The sequence below is a fragment of the Nomascus leucogenys genome, chromosome 4 (genome assembly GCF_006542625.1).
Source record: "Nomascus leucogenys isolate Asia chromosome 4, Asia_NLE_v1, whole genome shotgun sequence".
In the NCBI taxonomy this organism is placed as follows: Eukaryota; Metazoa; Chordata; class Mammalia; order Primates; family Hylobatidae; genus Nomascus; species Nomascus leucogenys.
Genome location: NC_044384.1, coordinates 112925503 through 112947407, shown reverse-complemented (window position 1 = coordinate 112947407; position 21905 = coordinate 112925503). Strand labels below are relative to the sequence as shown.

The following is a 21905-nucleotide window of genomic DNA, read 5'->3' as shown; positions in this document are numbered from 1 at the left end:
AAAAAAATTCCTAAAAAGGAAGGAAATATGTTGTGACCTGGATGAACCTTGAGGACATGATGGTAAGTGAAATAAGCCAGTCACAAGAGGACAAATATTGTATGATTCCACTTATATAAGGCACTTAGGGTAGTCAAATTTGTCAAATATTATATGATTCCACTTATATAAGGCATTTAGGGTGGTCGAATTTGTCAAATATTGTATGATTCCACTTATATAAGGCATTTAGAGTAGTCAAATTTGTAGGGATGAAAAGCAGAATGGCAGCTCCCCGGGGCTGGGGGAAGGGAGGTGTGGGGAGTTAGTGTTTAATGGGTGCAGGGTGGTAATTTGGGCTGACAAAAAAGTTCCTGACATGGACAGTGGTGATGGTGGTACCACAGTGTGCATGTGCTTACTGTCACAGAATTGTACGCTTAAACCATGGTTATGATGGTCAGTTATGGTCTCTCAGCAAGTTCCCCAGACTTGCTCAGGAGGAGGCCATCTCCCAGGCCCTCGGGCCTCTGCTACCACTCTTGTCAAATCTCAGCACAAGGACAGAGCCTAGATCAGGTCATGTAAGCCATTTATTGGTTTGTTTTAAAAATATGTATTTTATTTATACATGAAGTTTGGTGAGAAGTGCTCGATTAGTTCAGACAACATCTGGCACTTGATGTCTGTCCTTCCTTCCTTTTTCCTACTCTCTTCTCTCCTCCTGCTGGTCATTGTGCAGTTCTGGAAATTAAAAAGGTGACAGCCAGGCTAAAAGCTAAGGGTTGGGTCTAGCTCACCTCCCGCCCCCAACCACACCGTCTGCAGCCAGCCCCAGGCACCTGTCTCAAAGCTCCCGGGCTGTCCACACACACAAAACCACAGTCTCCTTCCGGCCAGCTGGGCTGGCAGCCCGGCCTGCCTCCCAACCGCATTCCTGCCTGTGCAGCGGGCGGTGAGCACCCAGGAGGGGCACATACCTCTCCAAGCCTTGAGAGCAAAGCACAGAGATCTACAAAAATAGGATTTCCACTTGGAGAAATGTCGCTGGGACAGTTAAACCATGTCCCACACTGGACTCAAAGGGAACACAGAAGAGAACTAGATCTGTCAGGGGCATGGGTTGGGTCTGGGGTTGCCACCAAGGGAACTGGGGTGACAAGAAGAAACATAATACTTTACTCTCCGGCAATGCCCCCTTCAGCACTGCCACAAATATCCAGCCCTCCAACAGCTCGGCGAGGTAGGTTAGGAGCAGCCAGCCCAGAGCGGGCAGGTGAGACTGAGGTGGCCTGGGAGGCATGTGCCCAGTGGGGCTCTGTGGGAGAGCTGGACTGGGGCAGCCAAGCCCCTGTCTGCTCAGGCTCTGCCAGTTGACCCTGTTACCTCAGGGTGACAGTTCTCTATGTTAAAAGATTTGCATATGCTAAATAGGATTGTCAGCAGCTGAAGAGGTCCTGGGGGTGATTGGACTAGTAAAATATTTTTCCCTGAAAAAGCCTTTTCACAAGACCTACAGGACCACCTGGATCTTGCCCCAAAGAGGTCCTGTGTGTGGGTGCCATCAGGATCCCAGGCTGAGCCAGAGGCTGGGCCTGACCACAGTGCCCCCTCTCTCAAAGGAGCCATGGTTCATTCCCCTCTAAGGGCATGAGAACTGGGCCTGACCATCCCTTTCCCTGCACAGGGCGCAGGGCCAAGCTCCTCTCCCCACTCCCATGTCTCTGTCTGGAGAGGAGCTGGGGACCACACAGAAAACTCCTCCGCGTATGGTCCAGAGAGCCCTGGGAGATGGCCAGTTTCCTCTCTTCAGGCAGGCTGAGGGGCCACCATGGCGCAGGGCTGGTGAACTTCTTAGCCCCAAACCCACATGGCTCAGCCTTCTCTTCCCTTGGCCGGCTGGGCAGGGCCTGCCAGGTTCCAGGAGCAAGGACAAGCTGTATGCCAGGCCATGAGTGGGGCTGGCACCCTTGTGTCCTTTGGTTTTAAGGTTAATACTCTTACAGGAGGGGAAGAAAAGGCAACTATCAGTGACTAGGGCCAGCCCTGGGACCCAGGCCACTCTCCTCTGGAAGCCTTTTATTTTTGTAGGACTGACAATATGACCTGCGTGAAAACACAGGGGGAAAATGGGACCTTGGAGACAATAGAAGGCCAGAGTGAGCCCCGTGGACAAGAACCCCATCCTTGGGGGGCCGGCAGGGAAAGGCCTGTCTCCCTTAGGCTGGGAGCCTGGGTCCCATGGCCTGTGTCTGGCCTCTGTGTGTGAGGACTATGTGTGTGTGCTTGTGTGAGTGGGGGGTTCAGCCCTCCCAGCATCTCAGGTCAAGTGGGAGGGGGACCCCATTCGATCCCTGGGCAGTGAAGACCTGTGGGAGCCACACTGGATTCCACTTCTGCTTTGAGAACAGAGTTCCGGCTGCTCCATAGACACTCGTTTAGGGTTAAGAAGAGACAGCGTGAATTGCTGCCCATGTCCATGGAAAAATCCTTAGTTCTTTGCTCAAGTAAAAAAATATCAAATATAATAAATTTATGAAAGCCCATTCACAACATATACAGTCTCAGTTTTATATTTCGCCTCAGCAGCTGGGATGAAGTTGCTTTCCAGAGCCCCAGGGCATTGCCTGACCAGACCAGGTCACAGGTCTGTCTGAGGCCTCCAAGCACAAGCCAACTGCTCCATCTGTCCACACGGTGCCACAGAACTCTGCCTGGTTGATCCACAGGGCCGAGGCCCATTTCTTACTCCCAAAGCCAGGAAGGCCCCAGGCTGGTTTGTGACTGACTGCATTTAGGTTTGCCACGGTGAAAAAGGCTGCTTTTCAGTGTGTCCTGGCCAGCCAGGCCAAGGCTCACACGATGGACTCACGGTCCCTGTCTGGAGACGGGGGGAAGTCGGCGAGATCTTCGCTGTGGCTGTAGTCCGACCCTCGCACCTGGAGGTTATCGCTGGTGGCTCTAGTGACACTGTCATAGGAGGGTGGGAAGGAAGTGGAGGAGATGGAGGAGCTGGAGGGTGGGCCAAGGGGTCGAGAGAAGTTCTCACTCATCATGTAGGCGATGAGGCCCTCTCGCTCAGGGGCATCCTCTTCAGAGAGGCCGCTGCCTGCCTGCTGACGGAAGAGGAAGGAGGCATGCTTCAAAGAGCGTTGCAGCAGGTGCCTGCGGAAGGCCCTCTGGATAACCGTGGCTGACACCTCTTCGTGCTTGCGCCGGAGTGTGGTGGTGATGGGCTCGTAGGAGATCTTGGATGGGTTGGCTGCCATGAACTTCTCCTCCATCTGGATCTTCAGGGCGTCCATCTCCCCAGACTCCCCCAGGACCCTTTTGGTGAAGGCAAAGAGGATGTCCATGCAATGGATGCGGTCCCCACTCACCATGGGCAGGTCCATGTTGATGAGGCTTATCTGGTTGGGCTTGGCGATACGGAGTGGCTCAGACAGGGCATCGGCAAAGTCAGACAGGACCGAATACTCAATAAACTGAGTGGCCTCTGGGTCAAACTTCTCCCAGATCTCATAGAACATGTCAAAGTCATCCTCACTCAGGGGCTCGGTGCTCTCCTCTGTGGCCACGCTGAAGTTCTCCAGGATGATGGCAATGTACATGTTGACCACGATGAGGAAGGAGATGATGATATAGGTGGTGAAGAAGAGGATGCCCACAGCTGGGCTCCCACAGTCCCCCCGAGAGCCATTGCTGTTGGGCAGAGTGGGGTCGCAGTAGGGTGGCCCAGTGTTGAGGATGGGGCTGAGGAGGCCATCCCAGCCGGCCGATGTGGTGATCTGGAAGAGGCACAGCATGCTGTTGGCGAAGGTCTGGAAGTTGAACATGTCGTCAATGCCAGCCTCCCACTTGACATAAGCGAAGTTGGCCATGCCAAAGATGGAGTAGATGAACATGACGAGGAAGAGCAGCAACCCGATGTTGAAGAGGGCAGGCAGGGACATCATGAGGGCAAAGAGCAGCGTGCGGATCCCCTTGGCCCCTCGGATCAGTCTGAGGATGCGGCCGATTCGGGCCAGGCGGATGACTCGGAAGAGCGTCGGGGAGAAGAAGTACTTCTGGATGATGTCTGAGAGCACAGTGCCTGTGGGAAACAACAGAGACTGTGGCTACTGGTGGCACCTCTGTCTTCCAGCCAGCATCCCTGTGCAGGGGGTGGGGGTGGGGGTCTCTGTATGGCAAGGAGCCAAGGAGAGGCGGCCTTTCCAGGATTGCGTCCACTGGGCATGCTAGGACTCTGCCTGCTCCTGTCTGTCTGAGTCTCCATGTCTGCATCTGTGACCCAGAAAAATGGGCCCTTTTCAGGGTTCCTTCTCAGCCCCCTCATTCCTTAATCTTCAGTGTGTACCTGCACAATAGAGCTGTTCTAGGCCCATCTTCTACATCTTGGGTTCTCAGGCCAGAGGGGATCTGCTTAGCATCCTGCCCACCCAGCTTGGATCAGAACTCAGGTCTTTTAGCTCCTTGCTATTCAAAGTGTGGTTTGAGGACCAGCAGCCTTGGGATCTCCTGGGTGCTTATTAGAAATGCAGAATCTCAGCTCCACCCCAGCCCATTGCATCTTAAGAAGCCCAGATGATTTGTGTGCCCATCGACGGGCATGAAACACTGGCGCAGAAATCAGTGCTCCCTGATGCCACGCCATGGCCAGTGTCTTCTCTCAGCTTCTCTGTGATGGTTCTTATCACTCTCCTAACTCTGCCTCCTTTGAGGGCGTCACCACCCCTGGGTCTCCTGTGACTACCTGGGTTTGGGAGTTTTAAGGGGCATGGATCTAAATCATGGAATAAAGAGTGAAATAAACTTGTCTTATATGGCCCAAGTTCCCTTTCCAGACTCCTCCTTATATAATAATGTCACTGACTGACATGGGTCCAGTGTTTACGATCACTGGGGCAATGGGCTGAGCACTTTATAGCCATCATTTCATTTAGTCCTTCCCATTGTCCTAGGAAGTGAGCAGATGCCATCATCCTCATCTTCTAGAAGAGGAAACAGAGGTGAGGTAACTTACCCAAGTTGCCACCTAGTGAGTGAGAAGCTGGGATTTGACTGAGACATTCGGGCTCCAAGTTGATCTCTTAACCACTCCTCCTCTCTGGTACCGCCCAAACAGCGGGCCAGGAGATGATCCCAAAGTACATGCTGAACCTTCCAAAGCCTCTGAGACTGTCCCTCAATGGTTCCATTCCTGCTGCTGACATCCTGCATTCTCTGAAGCTCCTCTCCAGTCCCATAAGGCACGCTCTCACCTTCATCCTGCTTGAGACCCCCCAGAGATTCCTGACCCTACTTTGTGCTTCCATCTGCCTGTCACTATAGCCACAGCAGTGCCTGCCTTAGCCCCTGCATTATCCTTTACATTTACCAGAGGCAGAGGTTATATATGGCAGAAAGATGAAAGTCACAGTCACCGCAAGGCAGAGCCCCATGGGGTTAGAGTTAGAGTTTGGGCTCTGAGCACAAGTGACAAAAGAAAAAATATAAGTAAACCGGAACTTCATTAACATGTAAAACTTTTGTGCTTTAATAGACACCACTAGAAAATGAAAAAACGCAGACTAGGAGAAAATATTTGTAAGTCATATATCTGATAAGAGACTATGATCCAGAATATGTAAAGAACTCTTACAACTCAACAATAAAAAGAAAAATAACCAAATTAAAAAATGAGCTAAGGATCTGAATAGAGATTTCTCCAAGGAAGATATATAAATGACCAACACGCACATGGAAAGATGTCCTGCATCGTTAGTCATCAGTCATTTGCTTTTGCAGACCAAAACCTCAGTGAGATATCACTTCATACCCACTAGGAGGGCTCCTATAAAAAGAATGCAGGCAATAACAAGTGTTGGTAAGGGCGAAATAATTGGAATCCTCATACATTGACAGCGAGAATGTAAAAAGGTGCAGCCATATTGAAAAACAGTTTGGTGGTCCCTCAAAATTTTAGATAAGTGGTTTTCAGGGGTGAGGGAGAGGGGAAATGAATGGGGATTGACTATTAAATGGGTAGAGTTTCCTTTGGGGAAAGGAATATATTCTAAAATTAGATAGTGGTGATGGTTGCAAAGCACTGTGCATATACTAAAAAACACTGAATTGTATACTTTAAAGTGACTTTAAAGTTAATCGTGAATTTTATGGTATATGAATTATGTCTCAGTAAAGTTGTTATATAAAAAAAAGATCTGGGCTCCGAGGTCAAACAGACATGGGTCAGGATTGGGTCTCTGCTTCTCCCTAGCTGTACAATCTCCCTCCTTTGGTGCTGAATTGACTGGGTGAATTGCATGAGGCAGGTGATGTCTGAAGGAGTCTGGCATACACCTTGGCAGTTAGCTCCAGAATTTTCCATCTTCAGGGATAATTTCTACTCTGGAGGGCCACCTATCCCCCATCCCTGGGGACCCACCTCATCCTGAGTGAGCTTCCTTCTCCTTCAACCTAAGTGCAGGCAGAATTAGCCTTCACAGCACCCACTCCCATTCCCAGACTCATCCTTGAAGCTCTCTAAGCAGTTAGAGAACTGTGTTCCCAGGTCCTCTGGAGGGTGGGGCCAGGAGCGAGTTGCTGGGTCCTCTGCCAGGTTGGTCTCCTTGGCCCAAGTGGGCCCTTCCAGATAAGTTCTCTCTGGAGAGGTGTGTGTGCGCGTATGTGTGAGGGGAGAAGGGGGGTGAGAAATGCACTGAAAAAATAATGAAAGAAGCTAGGGTTGTACGTGGCATTCGGCAGAGACCCAGGGGCTAGAGGAGAGGCCTGGCTGGGGAGGGTTTCTCTGTCCAGGTGACTTGTATACCTACCCACGATGGAGAGGATGACAACCACGAAGTCGAAGATATTCCAGCTGTTGGTGAAGTAATAGTGGCGCAGGGCAGCCAGCTTGACAATACACTCGCCTGTGAAGATGGCCACAAAGAGCAGGTTGATCTTGGACAAGATGTTGATTTTCTCGGGACTTTGGTCATCTGTCTCCACCATCATGGTCACCATATTCAAGCAGATCAGAAACATGATGGTGACGTCAAAGGCCTGCTTGGTCACAATGTCGAATATGAAGCCCTGGTACTTGTTCTGAAAGGAGAGGCAAATGGAAAGTGCTCAGCAGGGTCCTTGGGGAGGCTGGCAAATGCCTGTTGCTGCCTCTCATCCCAGACCACCCACCCTCCCACTCTACCCTCTAGTGAGCCCAAAGCCCCTGCCACACTGCCACAGATAGTGCAGAGGAAAAAGTCCTGGAGGCTAAAGCCACTGGCTATCCTGCTGAAATGCTTCCTGGGCTTCAAGACCCATCCCCAGAGCTCCATCTTCCATGAGGCCTTCCATGATGGATCTTCATGGAGAGATTGTTCCTGCCCTGAGCATCCTTAACACACTGTTCATTGTGCTTCCCTTTTAGTTCCCACAGTCTGAAGGCTCAAGGGCAAATTTAAACTTCAACCTTAGTAATTATGTCAGTGCTTAGATTAATATATTTGCTCCACTTTTTTATGGAATTTTATTTATTCTACTAACCATATTTGTATGTGTCTTTAATTGTAAATCAGCCCAGATTATTTGGGGGAAGAAATAAGATTATATATATATTTCTTCTGTTCTCCCACTTGGAAAAGATTATAAATAACACACACACACACACACACACACACACACACACACACAACTTTTTGGATAATGGCTTGATTGGGCCAAGGGAGTCAGTCTTGGAGAGGACCCCACTCTCCAGAGCTCTTGGCTCTCCCCACCAGGTGACTCAGGAATCCGGCTCCCTGACTGTTTTGGGGGTCCAAGGATGAGGCTCTGAGTGGGGTGGGGTGGGGCTGTGAAGGCTGCACTGCTTTTCCTGGGGAAAGCCTGCATCCTTGAGGGGAAGGAGGAGATTCGCTCAGATACAGAGGGTTCCTGTGGATGGGGAGTGTCCTGGGATGCTACATCCTTATCATACCTTCCTCCCTATCTGTATGAGGCTGGGACCTCTCTTCATGATCAGACATCTGATAGCGCCCCTCAGGCTGGGCTGAAAGACTGTGAAGCAGCCTTGATGGCTGGCTGTGTGGCACGAAAGCTTCCCAGGGACCCCAGAAGATCCTCCCCACTCCCACAAAACCAGGAGCCTGGCTCACCAGGGGCCGCGGGATGGGCTTCTGGGGCTTCTTGGAGCCCAGCTTCTTCATGGCATTGTAGTACTTCTTCTGCTCCTCTGTCATGAAGATGTCCTGGCCCCCTAAGTGCAGAGAGAAGGCACCAACCTCATTCTGGGGTTCTCAGAGGCCCCAGCATGGAGGGCACCAGGATCTTGCCTTCTGCGCCACAGATTCTTCCCCAAATCTATTTATCCAGGAACCCTGTCCCCTTTCACCTTGAGATCTCTCTGGCTTTATGACCTGCAAATCCAGTATCCACCCTCCACCCTTTCCCTCCCAGCTCAACCAGCCTTCAGGTTCTCTCTTTTCACTTGGTTTGCCTACAACCCAGTCATAGCCTCTCTGACGAAGCTCTGGGAAGACCCAGGGCCTCTGCACAGGCCTTTCCCATGACCTCTAGTCATGGACCAGGTGAACAGTTGCAGCTCTCACCCCAGCTTCTCCCAGGAGTCTCATCTCTCAAGTGGATTAGGGCAGGCATGGGGCCTCCCACCAAAGCCCCTTCTTACGTTCTTACAGGCCTAGGTGTGTTACATCCCTGGACACACCCTTCTCCCCACCTCATTCTAGCAGGAGCAAGAAGAGGACCATCCCCAACAGGGAAGGTGAGATGGGACCTGGAGCCTGAATGGCCCCTCAATCCCCTGGCACCCGGCCCCGCCCTGCCCAGCCCAGTGGGGAGCTGGTGCTCTACGTATCTTTTTCTTCTGTTGGTTGAAGTTGTCAATGATGACACCGATAAAGAGGTTCAGGGTGAAGAAAGACCCGAAGATGATGAAAATGACAAAATAGATGTACATGTAGAGGTTGTATTCCCACTGAGGCTGCTCTTCATACTGCGAGGGAGAAATTACACAGGGAGATCAGACAGGCTGGGGTCTCGGGGGGTCACATGGGGAGGGGTGGGGGGCAGAGGCAGAGGGCTGGCTAGGGGTGTCCATTCTGTGGGAGAGAGGGTGTATCTAGAGGAAGGTCACTGGCCCAGTTATGTGAGTCTGTGAGCCAGAGGTGGGTAGGGATAGAGGTGAGAGGAATGGATGGTGGCAGGTAAGGACAGCAGACATGCTGAGCTCAGGGCTGGCAGAGTATCAGTGCCTGGCTCCGGCCCTGGGCCAATGGGAAGCTGGAGTACATGGGGACCTCTCAGTATTCACTGAGCTGTCAGTGTGACCGGGTGGGGTGCTGGACAAAGAAGCAGCTTGATTTGCGTCTCTGTTGCTTCCACCCCATCTCCTGGGGTAAAAGTAAACTACAGTGAGTTTAATTTGAAAAACATTTGAGAATTCTGGGACTTCTTAGGAGACCAAGTAACCTTGCCCCAGAGCCAGGCTTGGGCATTCCAGAGAGGCTGAACTCCAGAGTGACACGAGATCTTGCCCTTGTGGGCTGGGCTTTCAGATGCAGACACTGATTCCCTGGTGGCCAAGCAACCAGGAGCCTCAGGTGCCTGACTTGGTGGAAGAAGCCACTGTGGCAACCTACCCCCCTGGAGTCCACAGCTGCATACATAATGTCCATCCAGCCTTTAAATGTTGCCTGGGAGGAAAAGACAAGATTAAGACAATCATTTAATTCTGCACCTCGCTTGAGCTACTTAGGGCTCTGGTCTGGACAGATGAAGCCAGAAGCAAGCTTCTTATGAAAAGCAAGCCACCCCCCCTCACCCCTTCAGCAGCATCTAAATGCCTGGGTGGTCAGAGAAAGACCTTGTTTAGCACTAGGGGTGGGGAGGGGAAGCAGCTGAGCAGATGCCCCAAGAAGGCCATGCAGCAGGGAATAAGCTTCTTGATTGAGGCCAAGAGTCTGAGGGGGCTTGCAGGAGGTCTTCCCTTCAGATCCACCCTCATTTCCATTTCTAACACATCACAGAATCCTGACAGTGCTTCTGTCAGGGAGACAGAGGTGGAACTTAGACTGTGTGTTCTAGAACTCCAGGGCTGACTTGGTCCCCTTTGTCCTACATCTCAGAGAACCATGTGGCTTCTGCTCCATGGACGAGCAGAAGGGAAGTTCCCGAAGAATCTTAACCTTCCCTTGTACTTAAGGGGGTTCTTTTGTCAATGTTGTGTTGGTAAATGGTTAACAGCTGACGTCCCAGAAGAAAAGAAAAAAACCCTGATTGTTGGTTTGCCAATTTCTCTTGTGTAAATATTCTCACCATGGTCGATTTCAGGTTACCAATGTGAAGTTACTCAATGGAGTTGAGAAGAGATGCATAAGAGCTTAGCATTATGGTACTCCCACTGTACAGACATAATAGATGTAAAAAGCCTCAAGAGCATAGATGATAATACTAAAATGTAATGATGAATCTTGAGTATTTATTACCTTTGTTTTAATATCATTTAGTTAATTTTATAAGTTTATAGAATTCAATTTTTTATAATGGCTGTATTTAATAAACAGCTTGCAAAATTTCTGATAATGTAACAATGAGCTTTTGTGAGCTGGCACAAGCTGGCTCCAGCATACTACACCAAGGGAGTAAAGAGGGAGGCTGAACCAGAGAGGGCCCTAGTGCTGGTGGCATTGTCTGCCCTAGTCTGGGCTGCTATGCAGAAAGAGCCCAAGAGACACGCTTGGTGTGAGACTGACTGCCCAGTGAAGTCTCATTTGTGTTTTTGGCCAAATCCAGTCCTGCCCCGAGCCTCTTTTTTTTTTTTTTTTTTTTTTTTTGAGACAGAGTCTCTCTCTGTTGCCCGGGCTGGAGTGCAATGGTGTGATCTCAGCTCACTGCAACCTCTGCCTCCCAGGTTCAAGTGATTCTCCTGCCTCAGCCTCCTGCGTAGCTGGGATTACAGGCGCGCACCACCACGACCAGCTAATTTTTATATTTTTAGTAGAGATGGGGTTTCACCACATTGGCCAGGCTGGTCTCGAACTCCTGACCTCAAATGATCCACCTACCCCAGGCTCCCAAAGTGCTGGGATTACAAGTATGAGCTACCATGCCTGGCCTCCAAGCTTCCTTTCTAAGCACAAGCTCAGGTACACAAACTTCCTGTGTCTAAGAATTCTTATGAGGCAGGTAGGGCAGAAGGGGAAGCTGAGGCTGCTCATAGTAGGCAAGCTACTCCAGCTCCCTGTACCAAGAGGCCCTTGCCTATAAAGATAGGCCCAGAAATACTTTGGAAACTGCTGGGGACCACCCAAGGGTATGAGATATTTATGACTGAATTCTTCCCAAACACCGAGTGGCTTTGTCTGGAAAGGTGAGCAGTTCTTTGTCTACAAAAGGAGGTCTTTTCTTCCAAAGTTCTGACATTCTGAGGGACAGTTGCAGGAATAGACAGCTCCTTGGGTTTGGTGCTAATCTACCGTTCTCCACTAGGCAGTGCGGGGGAGTCTCTGTGGGACTACCACTGGGACTTAAGGGATGGGTGGAGGTGTGAGTGGATGTATAAAGTTTCCAGGTGAGAGTCTGCTGAGTTTTCCTCTGCTTTGGGGACCACAGACAGGTGTCTGGGCTTAAGATTGGAACAGCAAGACAAGCCAAGTTGCAGCTTTATGCATTGTGGTTCTGTTGCATTGGTCAAGGCTAATGGTAGGTTAATTTTATGGAATGTGTTATAATCTCTGAAGCCACCATATTCACAAAATCAGTGGAAACCCTAGAAGGATTGTGTGTGCTTAAACATTGCACATCAAAGATGGAAATATTTTTTTTTTTTTTTTTGATGGAGTCTGGCTTTGTCGCCCAGGCTGGAGTGCAGTGGTGAGATCTCAGCTCACTGCAAGCTCCGCCTCCTGGGTTCATGCCATTCTCCTGCCTCAGCCTCCTGAGTAGCTGGGACTACAGGTGCCCACCACCACGCCCGGCTAATTTTTTTTGTATTTTTAGTAGAGACAGGTTTTCACCATGTTAGCCAGGATGGTCTCGATCTCCTGAACTCGTGATCCGCCCGTCTCGGCCTCCCAAAGTGCTGGGATTACAGGTGTGAGCCACTGCATCTGGCCAGAAATATGTTCTTTTAAACAGCACAAGAGCTAACACTATCTTTTATAACAGAGGGTGGCCACAGTCACAACTTTGCTAATAGTTCAGTTCCTGAGTAGTCTATGGTCTTTCATTTTTTAATCTGTGCCATCATACTGCCTTACTGATAACCTGAAGAGATCAACTTGACTACTGGCTGGGAGTCGGTTCTACAGCACCACAGACCATCCCCATACTCTGCAATTTGGAGTATGTGGTATCGGTTCTAGAACTAAAAGTCTGGGGATTTCCCAAGAAGCCAAATCCCTGGAGAGTCCTGAGCCTCCTTTGGGCACTGTGATCCTCCTGTGAAGATCCAGCATGGCCCCACTGCCCCCCCTCCTGCCCACATCATGGATGATGGCCATGCTGCTCAACAGCCATTGGGAGGAAGAAGTCCCTTCTCTCCAGGACTTACCACCTGCAGAAGGGCCAGGTACCCGGCCCCCACGTTGTCAAAGTTGACTTTCACCTTGGTCCAGTACAATTCTCCGGTCATGTTCAAGGACTCACACTGGCTCTTGTTGTTCACAATGGTGTAGTTCAAAGGCAAGTCTCCCTCTGTCTGGTTGATGCACCTCCCAAACTTCCCCGCGAAGAGGTTCACGCCCATGATGCTGAAGATGAGCCAGAAGATGAGGCAGACGAGGAGGACGTTCATGATGGATGGGATGGCGCCCACCAGGGCATTGACCACCACCTCAAGTGGACAGAGAAGTGGCTCAGTTCCTGGGGGTGCCCAGAGCACATGCCCTTTTCAAGACCCCCTGCCACCCCATGAAAGAATGAACTCCCTGGCTGCAGGGGGCTGTGCAGGTGGGTGTGCAGATCCCACACTCATGGGAGAGGCCAGCTCCATGGCCAGAAGGCCTGGTGGGGAGTGAGCGGAGTGCACCCCAGAGTCTGCTGTGGCTTCAGAACATCTGCTTTCCCTTCTTGGCCCCGCCCTGAATCTGTGATCTTTAAAATCTGATTTTCACCAAGGTGTGTGCTGGTTGAGGATACCAGCAACTTGATGGGAAAGGACCTCTCAAAACATGTCCCCAAGACTGGGTTTCCTAACAATCCCACGAGTCCTTACATTTTTGGAGCTAAATTCTGGTTTATTTTAGGTTGTTGCTATTGGGATGGATGGGACCTCAGTGCAGTGTCTAGAGGGTGTTGTGGCAGTTCTCCAGTGCTCCCATAAGAGCAGAGCCAGAGAGCAGGTGGCATGGGTACTCCCCATGATACCCGCTCCCCAGTGAGGGGCTCTCAGATCCCATGGAGCCACAGCCTCATGCTCTGCATCTAAACTCACAATACCCTGTAGAAGATTCCCTAATAGAGGCATTTGGGGCCCTCCACCCCACTCATAGATCAAGTCCCCAGCTATCCATGCACCAGGAACACATGTGCCACACAGACTGGAGGTGAAGCTGGTGTGGACTGTGTGGTGTGGGCCAGATGCCAGGTTGGGGGCTGCTGTTCCTCAGCAGGCACGCTGAACCCTGGAACAGGGTGGAAAACCCAGCTCTTAGGACACCAAACATCTGGGTGTAGAGTGAGATGGGGAAGCCCTGGGAGTTTGCCCTTGGCTGGCTCTGTGGCCAATGGCCACTGCAGAGGCATTCCTGGCACCTAGTGTCTCATTGCATCCCTCTGGAATCAAATGTCCTTGCTCCCAAAGAGACATTTAACTCTGAATATTATCTTGTGGATGGTTTCCCACCAGGAATAAGCTATGTGTGTCTCCATGGATTGGGGGTGTGGGCAAGGTTCAAAGCCATCAACCAACTGGTAGGCTGAGCTGTGTGATGGTGCCTGCTGGGTCAGTGAGAGACAAACAAACATGTCTTCTGAAGCCACACAGAACTGGTGTGTTTTGTTAAAAAAACACCTCACACAAGTACACACAAACACACACATGTGTATTTGTTTTCTTGCTATATATCTTGGCTGATGTTTTTCTTGGTGTGCTTTCAAATCTGCCTTATCTGCTCTCATTCTTTGGTAAAATGTGGTGACTTGAAAAATGCATAGGGATCTGCACTAGGAAAATGGTACACAGGAGATCACTAAGCACGTGGTCATTTCCTCTACAGCCTCTGTCTGATGCTGGGAATGCAGCTTGCTCTATGCCTCTTCCCTCACCCTCCCGACCACAGCCCCACTGCCCATCACAGACAGAGGGCTGGCAGCCTGTGTCTGCCAGGAGGCAGGGCATGCAGAGGGGCACACAGAGTGGGCACACACAGATGCAGCCCTGCAGGATAGCAGAAGCACAGGGGCCCTGGTGCCAGTGGCCTGGGGTGTAGCTGAGACCCCTGTGCCCAGCAAGTCTTGCTTCCTCTCCTTTGTCTGGTGCTGTCCCAGCCCTCACGGGAGCTCACAGGGCTGGAGGGTGAGCCCTGGAGGTGGGTTCTCACAGCTGCCTACCTTCAGGGTGCCTCCATGCCCAGCAGTGCCTCTCCTGGAGGTACTGGGCCATGCTTCTACCAAGTCAGCCTTGGCCACAGTCTCCATGGCCATAGGATATCAGAAGCACAGGGAGGGGCCCGGGATGGCAGTGGGCTGGGCCTGTGGGTCAGCAAGCTGAGGCTGGGGGTCCCTCCGTGGGACCGCCTCCCACTCCCTGGTGGGAAGGCAGCTGCCTCTCTTACCCTCATGCCCTCAAATCGTGACAGAGCTCTCAGGGGGCGGAGTGCACGCAGCGTCCGCAGTGACTTGATGGGGCCCATCTCGGCAAAGCCCAGGGTGTTGGCCACCAGGCTGACCAGAGAGACCTGCGGGAGGCAAAGTAGAAATGGGGAGGATGGGAACAGCTCCCCACTGTTGGGGACAGACAGTAGGGCTCCTGGCCCCCTAAGATGGTGCTGGGTGCGAGAGAGCCACAGGCCTCCCGTGTCCACTCTTTATTAGTCCTGCGGTGGACTGTCATCACAGGCCAGCTCTGCACTGGGCCAGACTTCCCGGAGCCCAAGCTGGGGCGAACCCAAGAGTGACCTGGCTTCTGGGCCTTTACTGAGAGGCTGCTATGTGTACTTCACATACATGCTCTGTAATAACCCTACTAACCCTGCGATGTTGCGATGCATCACCTCTATTCTACAGATGGGAAAACTGAATTCCAAAGCCACTCTGCTGGTGTGGCAGAGCAGGGACACAAAGCCTGGGCTTTTGGTCTCCACATTCTTTCCTTCAATTCCAATTCTTGGACCTGTCTCCTTCCCCAAAGAAGCCTTTTTTGGGGAAGGAGAGGCAGTCCTGGGTTAAGTAGGAGCAAATAGACAATCGTGGGGCATTTCCCCAAGGCCAGACTGTGCAGCATTTCAACGTCTTCAAAGAAGGAAAGCAAAGGTGGGGACTCGGTGGCACCAGGAGCCTTAGCTCTCTGTTCCCTCTGCCCCACCCCTCCCAGGGCACTTCCACTCTGTGGATTTTATCCTTCTAAAGCTCCGTGGGCATGCACTCCCTTCTTACTTCACCACTGGCCTGTGATCACAGGCCAAAAATGGCCTCCTGCCTGACCTCCCCTGCAGTCACCATTAACACCATCCTGGTGCTCAGGCCAGCCTGGGGTTCGGAGAGGCTTGGGGCAGAGGCCTGACTCCCACAGCCCAGTCTTGGCAGCACCAGGGGAGGGAGCTGAGCAAAGAGGCCAGGGGAAGGAAGACACGCCAGACTGATTTCTGTGTTGCCCCCACTCACCCCTCAAGGATGCTGGGCTATTGGCCCCCAATCCTGGAGAGTCGGGGGGCATCTCTCAGGGACCCCTCCTTGAGGGCAGGACCTCCAGAGTGCCAGGTCCAGCTGGTCTGCCTGCCCAGTTCCTAACAGGCTGTCTTGCGGTCTCTGTTCTTTCCAAAGCTTGCCCCGTCTGCCTCGGTGATGGCCTCCCGTCTCAGGTGACGGCAACTCCATCCCTCCAGCTGTGCAGGCCACAATCCTTGGCGTCCTCCCTGCCTCCTCTCTGTCTCTGACACCCTGTGTCTAACCCATCAGGATTTCCTGTTGGCTCTGCCTTCAAAATATGTCTGAAGTCCAAATATTTCTCACCACTTCTACTGCCACCGTCCTGGCCTGGCCACCATTGTCTCTCCCTGGATCATGGCCTGAGCCTCCTAACTCTTCTCCCTGCTTCTACTCATTCCTCTCTACCCCTGCCTCCATGACCGAGTGACCCCTAAAGAAAATCAGTCAGTTCACGGCACTCTTCTGTTCAGAGCCTTCCAATTCCGCCCCCCTACCCCCATTTCATTCTAAAAGCCCATATTTTTTCAAAGGCAGCAATCTGGCTGCATCCCCTGCAATCTGGCTGCATCCCCTGCAATCTGGCTTCATCTCCTGCACTTCCTTCTGCTCAGTGGCTCTAGCCTCCCTGCATTTCCCCCAGTATGCCAGGCGTGCCCCTGACACACGGTCCTTGCACTGCTCTTCCAACCTCTGCCTGGAATGTCTGCCAGACATTGGCCTGGCTAACCCCAACTTCAAACCCGCTCAAATGTCACCAAAGTGGGCCTACTCTGATCATCCTATTTAAAAGTGGTAATCTGCACCTTTCCCTCAACCCACCCTTCCCAAGTTCTCTTTGCTCCATGGCAGATACCACTTTTTCACATAATGTAAAAGTGGCTTATTGATTATGCTGATTGTTTGTAGCCACCTTCCTCCATGTGGGGAAGAGTTTTTATTTTGTTCCCTAAGATCCCCAGCACCATAACAGTGCTTGCACACAGTAGAGACCCAATAGCATTTATTGAAAAATAATGCAGAATTCATCTTGGAAACATCCTTCCCTAGACTCTGAGGCCTGAGACAAACTTTCCCATGAAGCATGCAGATGGGGTAGGGGCACAGCAGCGTGGCCAGTGTCAAGAAAGCTGGATTCCACACCCACTTCCTTCTGCTTAGCCTTGGGCAAGGCCCCTCCCTGCTGTGAGCCTTGGTTGCCTTCTCCACAGGCTCCTTCTCCTCTCTTGGGCCTGAGCAGGGAAGCACTGCTGGTTCCCTTTCCCCTGCCTTGGCTCTGGCTCCCCAAGGTGGCCAGCGGCTGGTGGGTGCTTCCCCAGAAGTCTGTGCAGAGTCCTGCTGGCCTGCCTTGCAGGAGACCCTCAGCAGGCCCAACTGCCCAAGATGCTGCAGGAACAGCGTGTCAGGGAGCCTCAGGGCTTAGCTGCCAGGATCCCAGGCCCTCCCACAGTCCCTCAACGGGGAGACCTCAGGGGCCTCTCCATCTCAGGGAGGCTCTGAGGGCTGGGCCGGGCAGTCCAGTGTGTCTAGAGCTCTCCTTGCCCCCCTTCCACCCCAGCAGCCCCTCACCCCAGCATTAGCATCCTCTTGGCCACCTGGGAAAGAGGCCTGGACTACAGGTCCAAGGACCTGGATCTGTGTCTCTGTGCATCCCCTCTAGCCCAAGGCGCTCTGCCACCATGGCCACCCACAGTTTGACCTCCCACCCAGCCTTGGTAGCCTCAACCTGGACTCTGGCCAGGCTTACTGGGGGCTGAGCCTCTGAGTGGGGTATGGAGACTGCACAGGCCTGAGCCTGTTCTCTAACCACAGGAAGGATAGCTGCTGCTGGTTTGCAGAGCCCGATGTCAAGGCCAGAAGCCATCAGCAAACCCGGCGCCTTCTGGAAAGCCCTTTTCAGTCTGCAGATCCTGACCCCCACTCTGCTTTGTTCGATCCCCCAGAGAGGTCCCTCCATCTGCACCCTTTGCCTTCACTTCCTTTGTCCTCAGTGAGTGCAAACCCAGGCCTGCCCTGCACTGACCCGTTTCTCTCTGCTTGGCTACTCTCCCTCTTGACCGATGTCAGGCCCCCTCTCAGACCCTGCATTCATGCTGCCTGGCATCCAGCTGTGTCTTGGGGCCTGGGTAGCTGTGGCGCAGGGGCTTCACACTCCATCTGCCAACTGGGTGTTCAGAAGCCACGCTGACCTCCTGCCCCAGGCCCTCCTTGGACACAGCCTGGGCAGGCAGCCCTCACAGCTACCCGATCATCTAGGGCAGCAACCCAGAGCCCCTGAGCCAGTGTTCATGGCTTCCTCCTCCTCTGGGGTGACTCCACCCCTCTCTCATCCTCCCCAGCCAGTACCTTCTCCCTGAGCTGGAGGCTCTCCCCTGCCTGCCCAGCATCCTTTCAGCAGCCTTCTACACCTGGCATGTGTGCATGGAGGCTCTGAACTGTCCTCCTCGTGTGTGCATGGAGGCTCTGAACTGGCCATCTGTCTAGTGGGCCTGATGGACACTTACAGTCTGCTGTGGTGTGTGCTAGAGCACAAGCTTGTCTGCTCACTTCCCTTTCTGGACCCTGAGTCCCCAGCCCCTGCCCTGGCTCACGCCCCTACCTTGACTACTCTTGAACGATCTCCCCTAGAAGCAGGGGCCTCGGTCTTCACCTGGTGTGGCTCCAAACTGGGGGCTCTAGAGGCAGGACCCTGTCTCCTATTTCTTCTCTTCCTCTGAGCCTGGGAACCTGAGGACAAGGCCTGGGTCTCTCAGACTCACGTCCTCCTTCCTCTCTGCCTGCCCCACAGCACTGCTGCGCGCCTCCCCTTCAGCCTGCTGGCTCCCACTGGGCCCTCTGCCTCAGCCCCTTCTCCCGCACCGGCAATGGGTTCCCCCTTCCTGTTCCCTTAGGGTGCCCACACTCACATCCACGATGAGGAAGTCGAGCCAGCACCAGGCATTGGTGAAGTACTTCTTGAAGCCGTAGGCCACCCACTTGAGCAGCATCTCTAGCACGAAGACATAGGTGAACATCTTGTCGGCATACTCAAGCACAACCTTGATGGTCTTCCGCTCCTCCAGGTAGATGTCCTCAAAGGCCTGCAGACAAGGCCGGACAAGGCAGACATGAAGGCTGGACCACTGCCGATTCCACCCTGCACCAGGCACTGTTTCTTTTCTTTTTTTTTTTTTTTTTGAGACGGAGTCTTGCTCTGTTGCCCCCAGGCTGGTGCAGTGGTGCAATCTTGGCTCACTGCAACCTCCGCCTCCCGGTTCAAGTGATTCTCCTGCTTCAGCCTCCTGAGTAGCTGGGATTACAGATGCCAGCCACCATAACTGGCTAATTTTTTGTATTTTTAGTAGGGATGGGGTTTCACCATGTTGGTCAGGCTGGTTTTGAGCTCCTGACCTCGTGATCTGCCCACCTCAGCCTCCCAAAGTGTTGGGATTACAGGCATGAGCCACTGCGCCTGGCCTAGGCACCGTTTCTGACACCTCCTGCTGCCTGGGAGAGTGGGGAAGGGGTGAGGAATGCCGTGGATGGGGTTCCTCCCTGGCAGTGTTGGACTAGATGAGAATGCCCTCCAAGCGGGGCCTGTGCCACTGGCAGGCCATGAGATGGCCTTATGTGGTAGATGGATGATAAGGCAGAGTGAATGGTGTGACCCCTTCTCCCTTCGCAATGAAGATGAAGTCTGAGTTTTGGGCTAGGCCTTTCTAAAACTTGCCATTTTAACAAGGAGAGAGGGTATGCAGGCTCAGCTCACAGCTTCCTGATGGAAACAACAACATAAAATATTTTCGTTTTCACTCCATTTTGCTTTAGCTTTGTTTACTTTATACGGTTACTTACTTTTCATGGGAAAAATATTGGTTTCCAATTAATAATAATGATTAAGTTTCACTTTACACAACATTTATTTAAATAAGCAAAAACCAATGAGAGTTGATGTAAAGCTGAATTTTAAAGAAACTATATTAAAAGTCGTTTGTAGATTTGATGTTTAGGAACCACACAGGTGTAGACAAAGTCAAATCTCCTGCAATTCTCAGGCTCTAGGAGTCAAAGTTTCCAAAATCCTAGGAGTTGTAAGTCTTTCTCCACCTCCTCATTTCTGCCTCAACTCAAATTCCTGAGCTAACAGAGAAACTCCAGTGGCTCTCAGATGGCTTCTACCTCCAGCCTACTGGTTTGTTCCTGTTTCTCTCTCTGTCCAGAGTGTGCTATGAGGCTCCTGTCTAGGCAACTGAACACGTCACTAGGGCTCTGCGGGAGCTGCCTCCACCTGCCACTCCTGGGCCTTCCTGTCCGACTTCAGGGCCTCTGTGAGCGACAGTGACCCAAGAGACCAGTGCTGTTGGCACTGCTGAGGCATACATATGGCTCACTGAGGCACTGTAGATGGCACAACAGGATAATTCAGGTCCCAAAATGGATTTTGGGAGTTGTTCAAGATAAAAAAAACTAGGTGTATTGTATTTTTTTCTGAGTATAAAAATGGGTGCATCTTATAAAAATTAAATAATATGGAAATTATAAAAAAGAAAGTAAAAGGCATCTCTAATTTAATGACACCAAAGTAACCACTGCTAACATTTAGGTGAGTATTATTTTTGACAGTGCGTATGTGTGTGCACATACACACAATCACCACAATTTTATGAGACACACTAAATATTTGCCTTGAAATTACTTTCTCCATTAAACAATATGTTGTGAACAGTTATCCACTCAATAATATGAATACATGCAATAATATATATCACTATTTTAAAAGGCTGCATATTTCATTATTTGCATATGCTGCTATTTATTTAGCCAATAACCTTATTAATAATGCACATTTCGGTTCTTTACAGTTTATCCCTAGTAGAAATAAAGTTGCAGTGGACAGGGGATTGTTGAGGATAAATGGGGTTGCCAGGCCAAAGGTGTGCTTTTGGTACAGCCTGGGAATGGACCCCTCCGAAGGCAACACCAATTGACACTCCATCTCTGGGGCAGGAAGGGGGCTCTTCTCCACCACCCCACTGACATTGCTGTCATTTCTCCTTTTTCACTTTTCCCAGCCTAATGAAAGAAACTTGTATTTTGTTACATTTTCATTTATGTTATTAGGAGCGATGCTGACATCTTTTCTTTGGATATTTGCCGTGTTCCTTTTGGGAATTACCTGTTCATATCCTTTGCCTATTTTTGTACTTGAGTGTCTGGTTTATTTGGGGACATTAACTCTTTGTTTGGTAACACCAACCTGGTTTGTGATACCACCCTGCCTTTAAATCTCACTCGCTTTTGTTTACCGTACTGAAGTTCTATGTACTTCATTTTCAATTATTATATCATTTTATATGATTGTGTCATTTATTATAATTTTCATTTAGTAAAATTTTTGGTGTTGCATTAAGAAAGCCCTTATCTATTCCGAGGCTAGGAAAAATGACCTTCTTAAAACAATTTTTGTGGTTTCATTGTTTTACATTACAATTTTAAAAATTACATATAGTTTGGTAAGGAGTAAATATCCATTTTAATACTTTTTTTCAGGATGTGGCTCATCAAATGCCCCAACACTTTATTAAATAATCCACTTAAAATCCACTGATTAAAAGTCAACTTTATCATATAGTACATTTCTTTATTTACTTAAATCTACTTCAGATCTGTTTATGTGGTTCTACTGTTCTCTGTCTATTCCTGAATTAGTATCACATGAATTTCCCTGGACATTTAAATAATTTTCAACTTTATTTAAACTTTACCAATGTTTTGTCATATTTCCTCAGAAATGTTGAAAGCTTGTTATTGCATTGAATCTATTAATTACTTTAGGAACTAATATGAAGTCTTCCTACCCAAGATGAAGGTATGTTTATCTATTTGTTCTGTTTTATACTGCTTGGCAAAGTTTTACAGTTTTCTTCATGCATCGCTTATACATTCATTATTATATTTATTCCCAGTTATTTTATGCTTGCAGTGCTTGGCATGTAACAAATATTTGAAAGATGTTACTTGTGACTAAATGGTTTCTCTTAGGATAAAACAACAACAATAGCAACAATTCTTTGCATATTTAT

The 21905-nt window shown here is 50.6% G+C and overlaps 1 protein-coding gene across 10 annotated transcripts in view; it reads right to left on the bottom strand.

Annotated features, from left to right (window-relative positions):
• Positions 1-559: 559 nt before the first annotated feature.
• Positions 560-21905, bottom strand: part of SCN5A (sodium voltage-gated channel alpha subunit 5) — a 101349-nt gene continuing 80003 nt past the window's right edge. For 6 of the 10 annotated variants that reach the window (XM_030812110.1, XM_030812101.1, XM_030812100.1 and 3 more), the window contains 8 exons: positions 18750-18923; positions 14754-14876; positions 12530-12811; positions 9618-9671; positions 8834-8971; positions 8115-8219; positions 6795-7065; positions 560-4072 (listed from right to left, as the gene is read on the bottom strand). In XM_030812110.1, coding sequence (XP_030667970.1) covers positions 2835-4072; positions 6795-7065; positions 8115-8219; positions 8834-8971; positions 9618-9671; positions 12530-12811; positions 14754-14876; positions 18750-18923 — 2385 coding nt within the window. In that variant the 3' untranslated portion in view covers positions 560-2834. Of the gene's footprint in view, positions 4073-6794; positions 7066-8114; positions 8220-8829; positions 8972-9617; positions 9672-12529; positions 12812-14753; positions 14877-18749; positions 18924-21905 lie in introns of all 10 variants that reach the window. The other 4 variants (XM_030812107.1, XM_030812106.1, XM_030812108.1 and 1 more) reach the window with 3 other exon arrangements.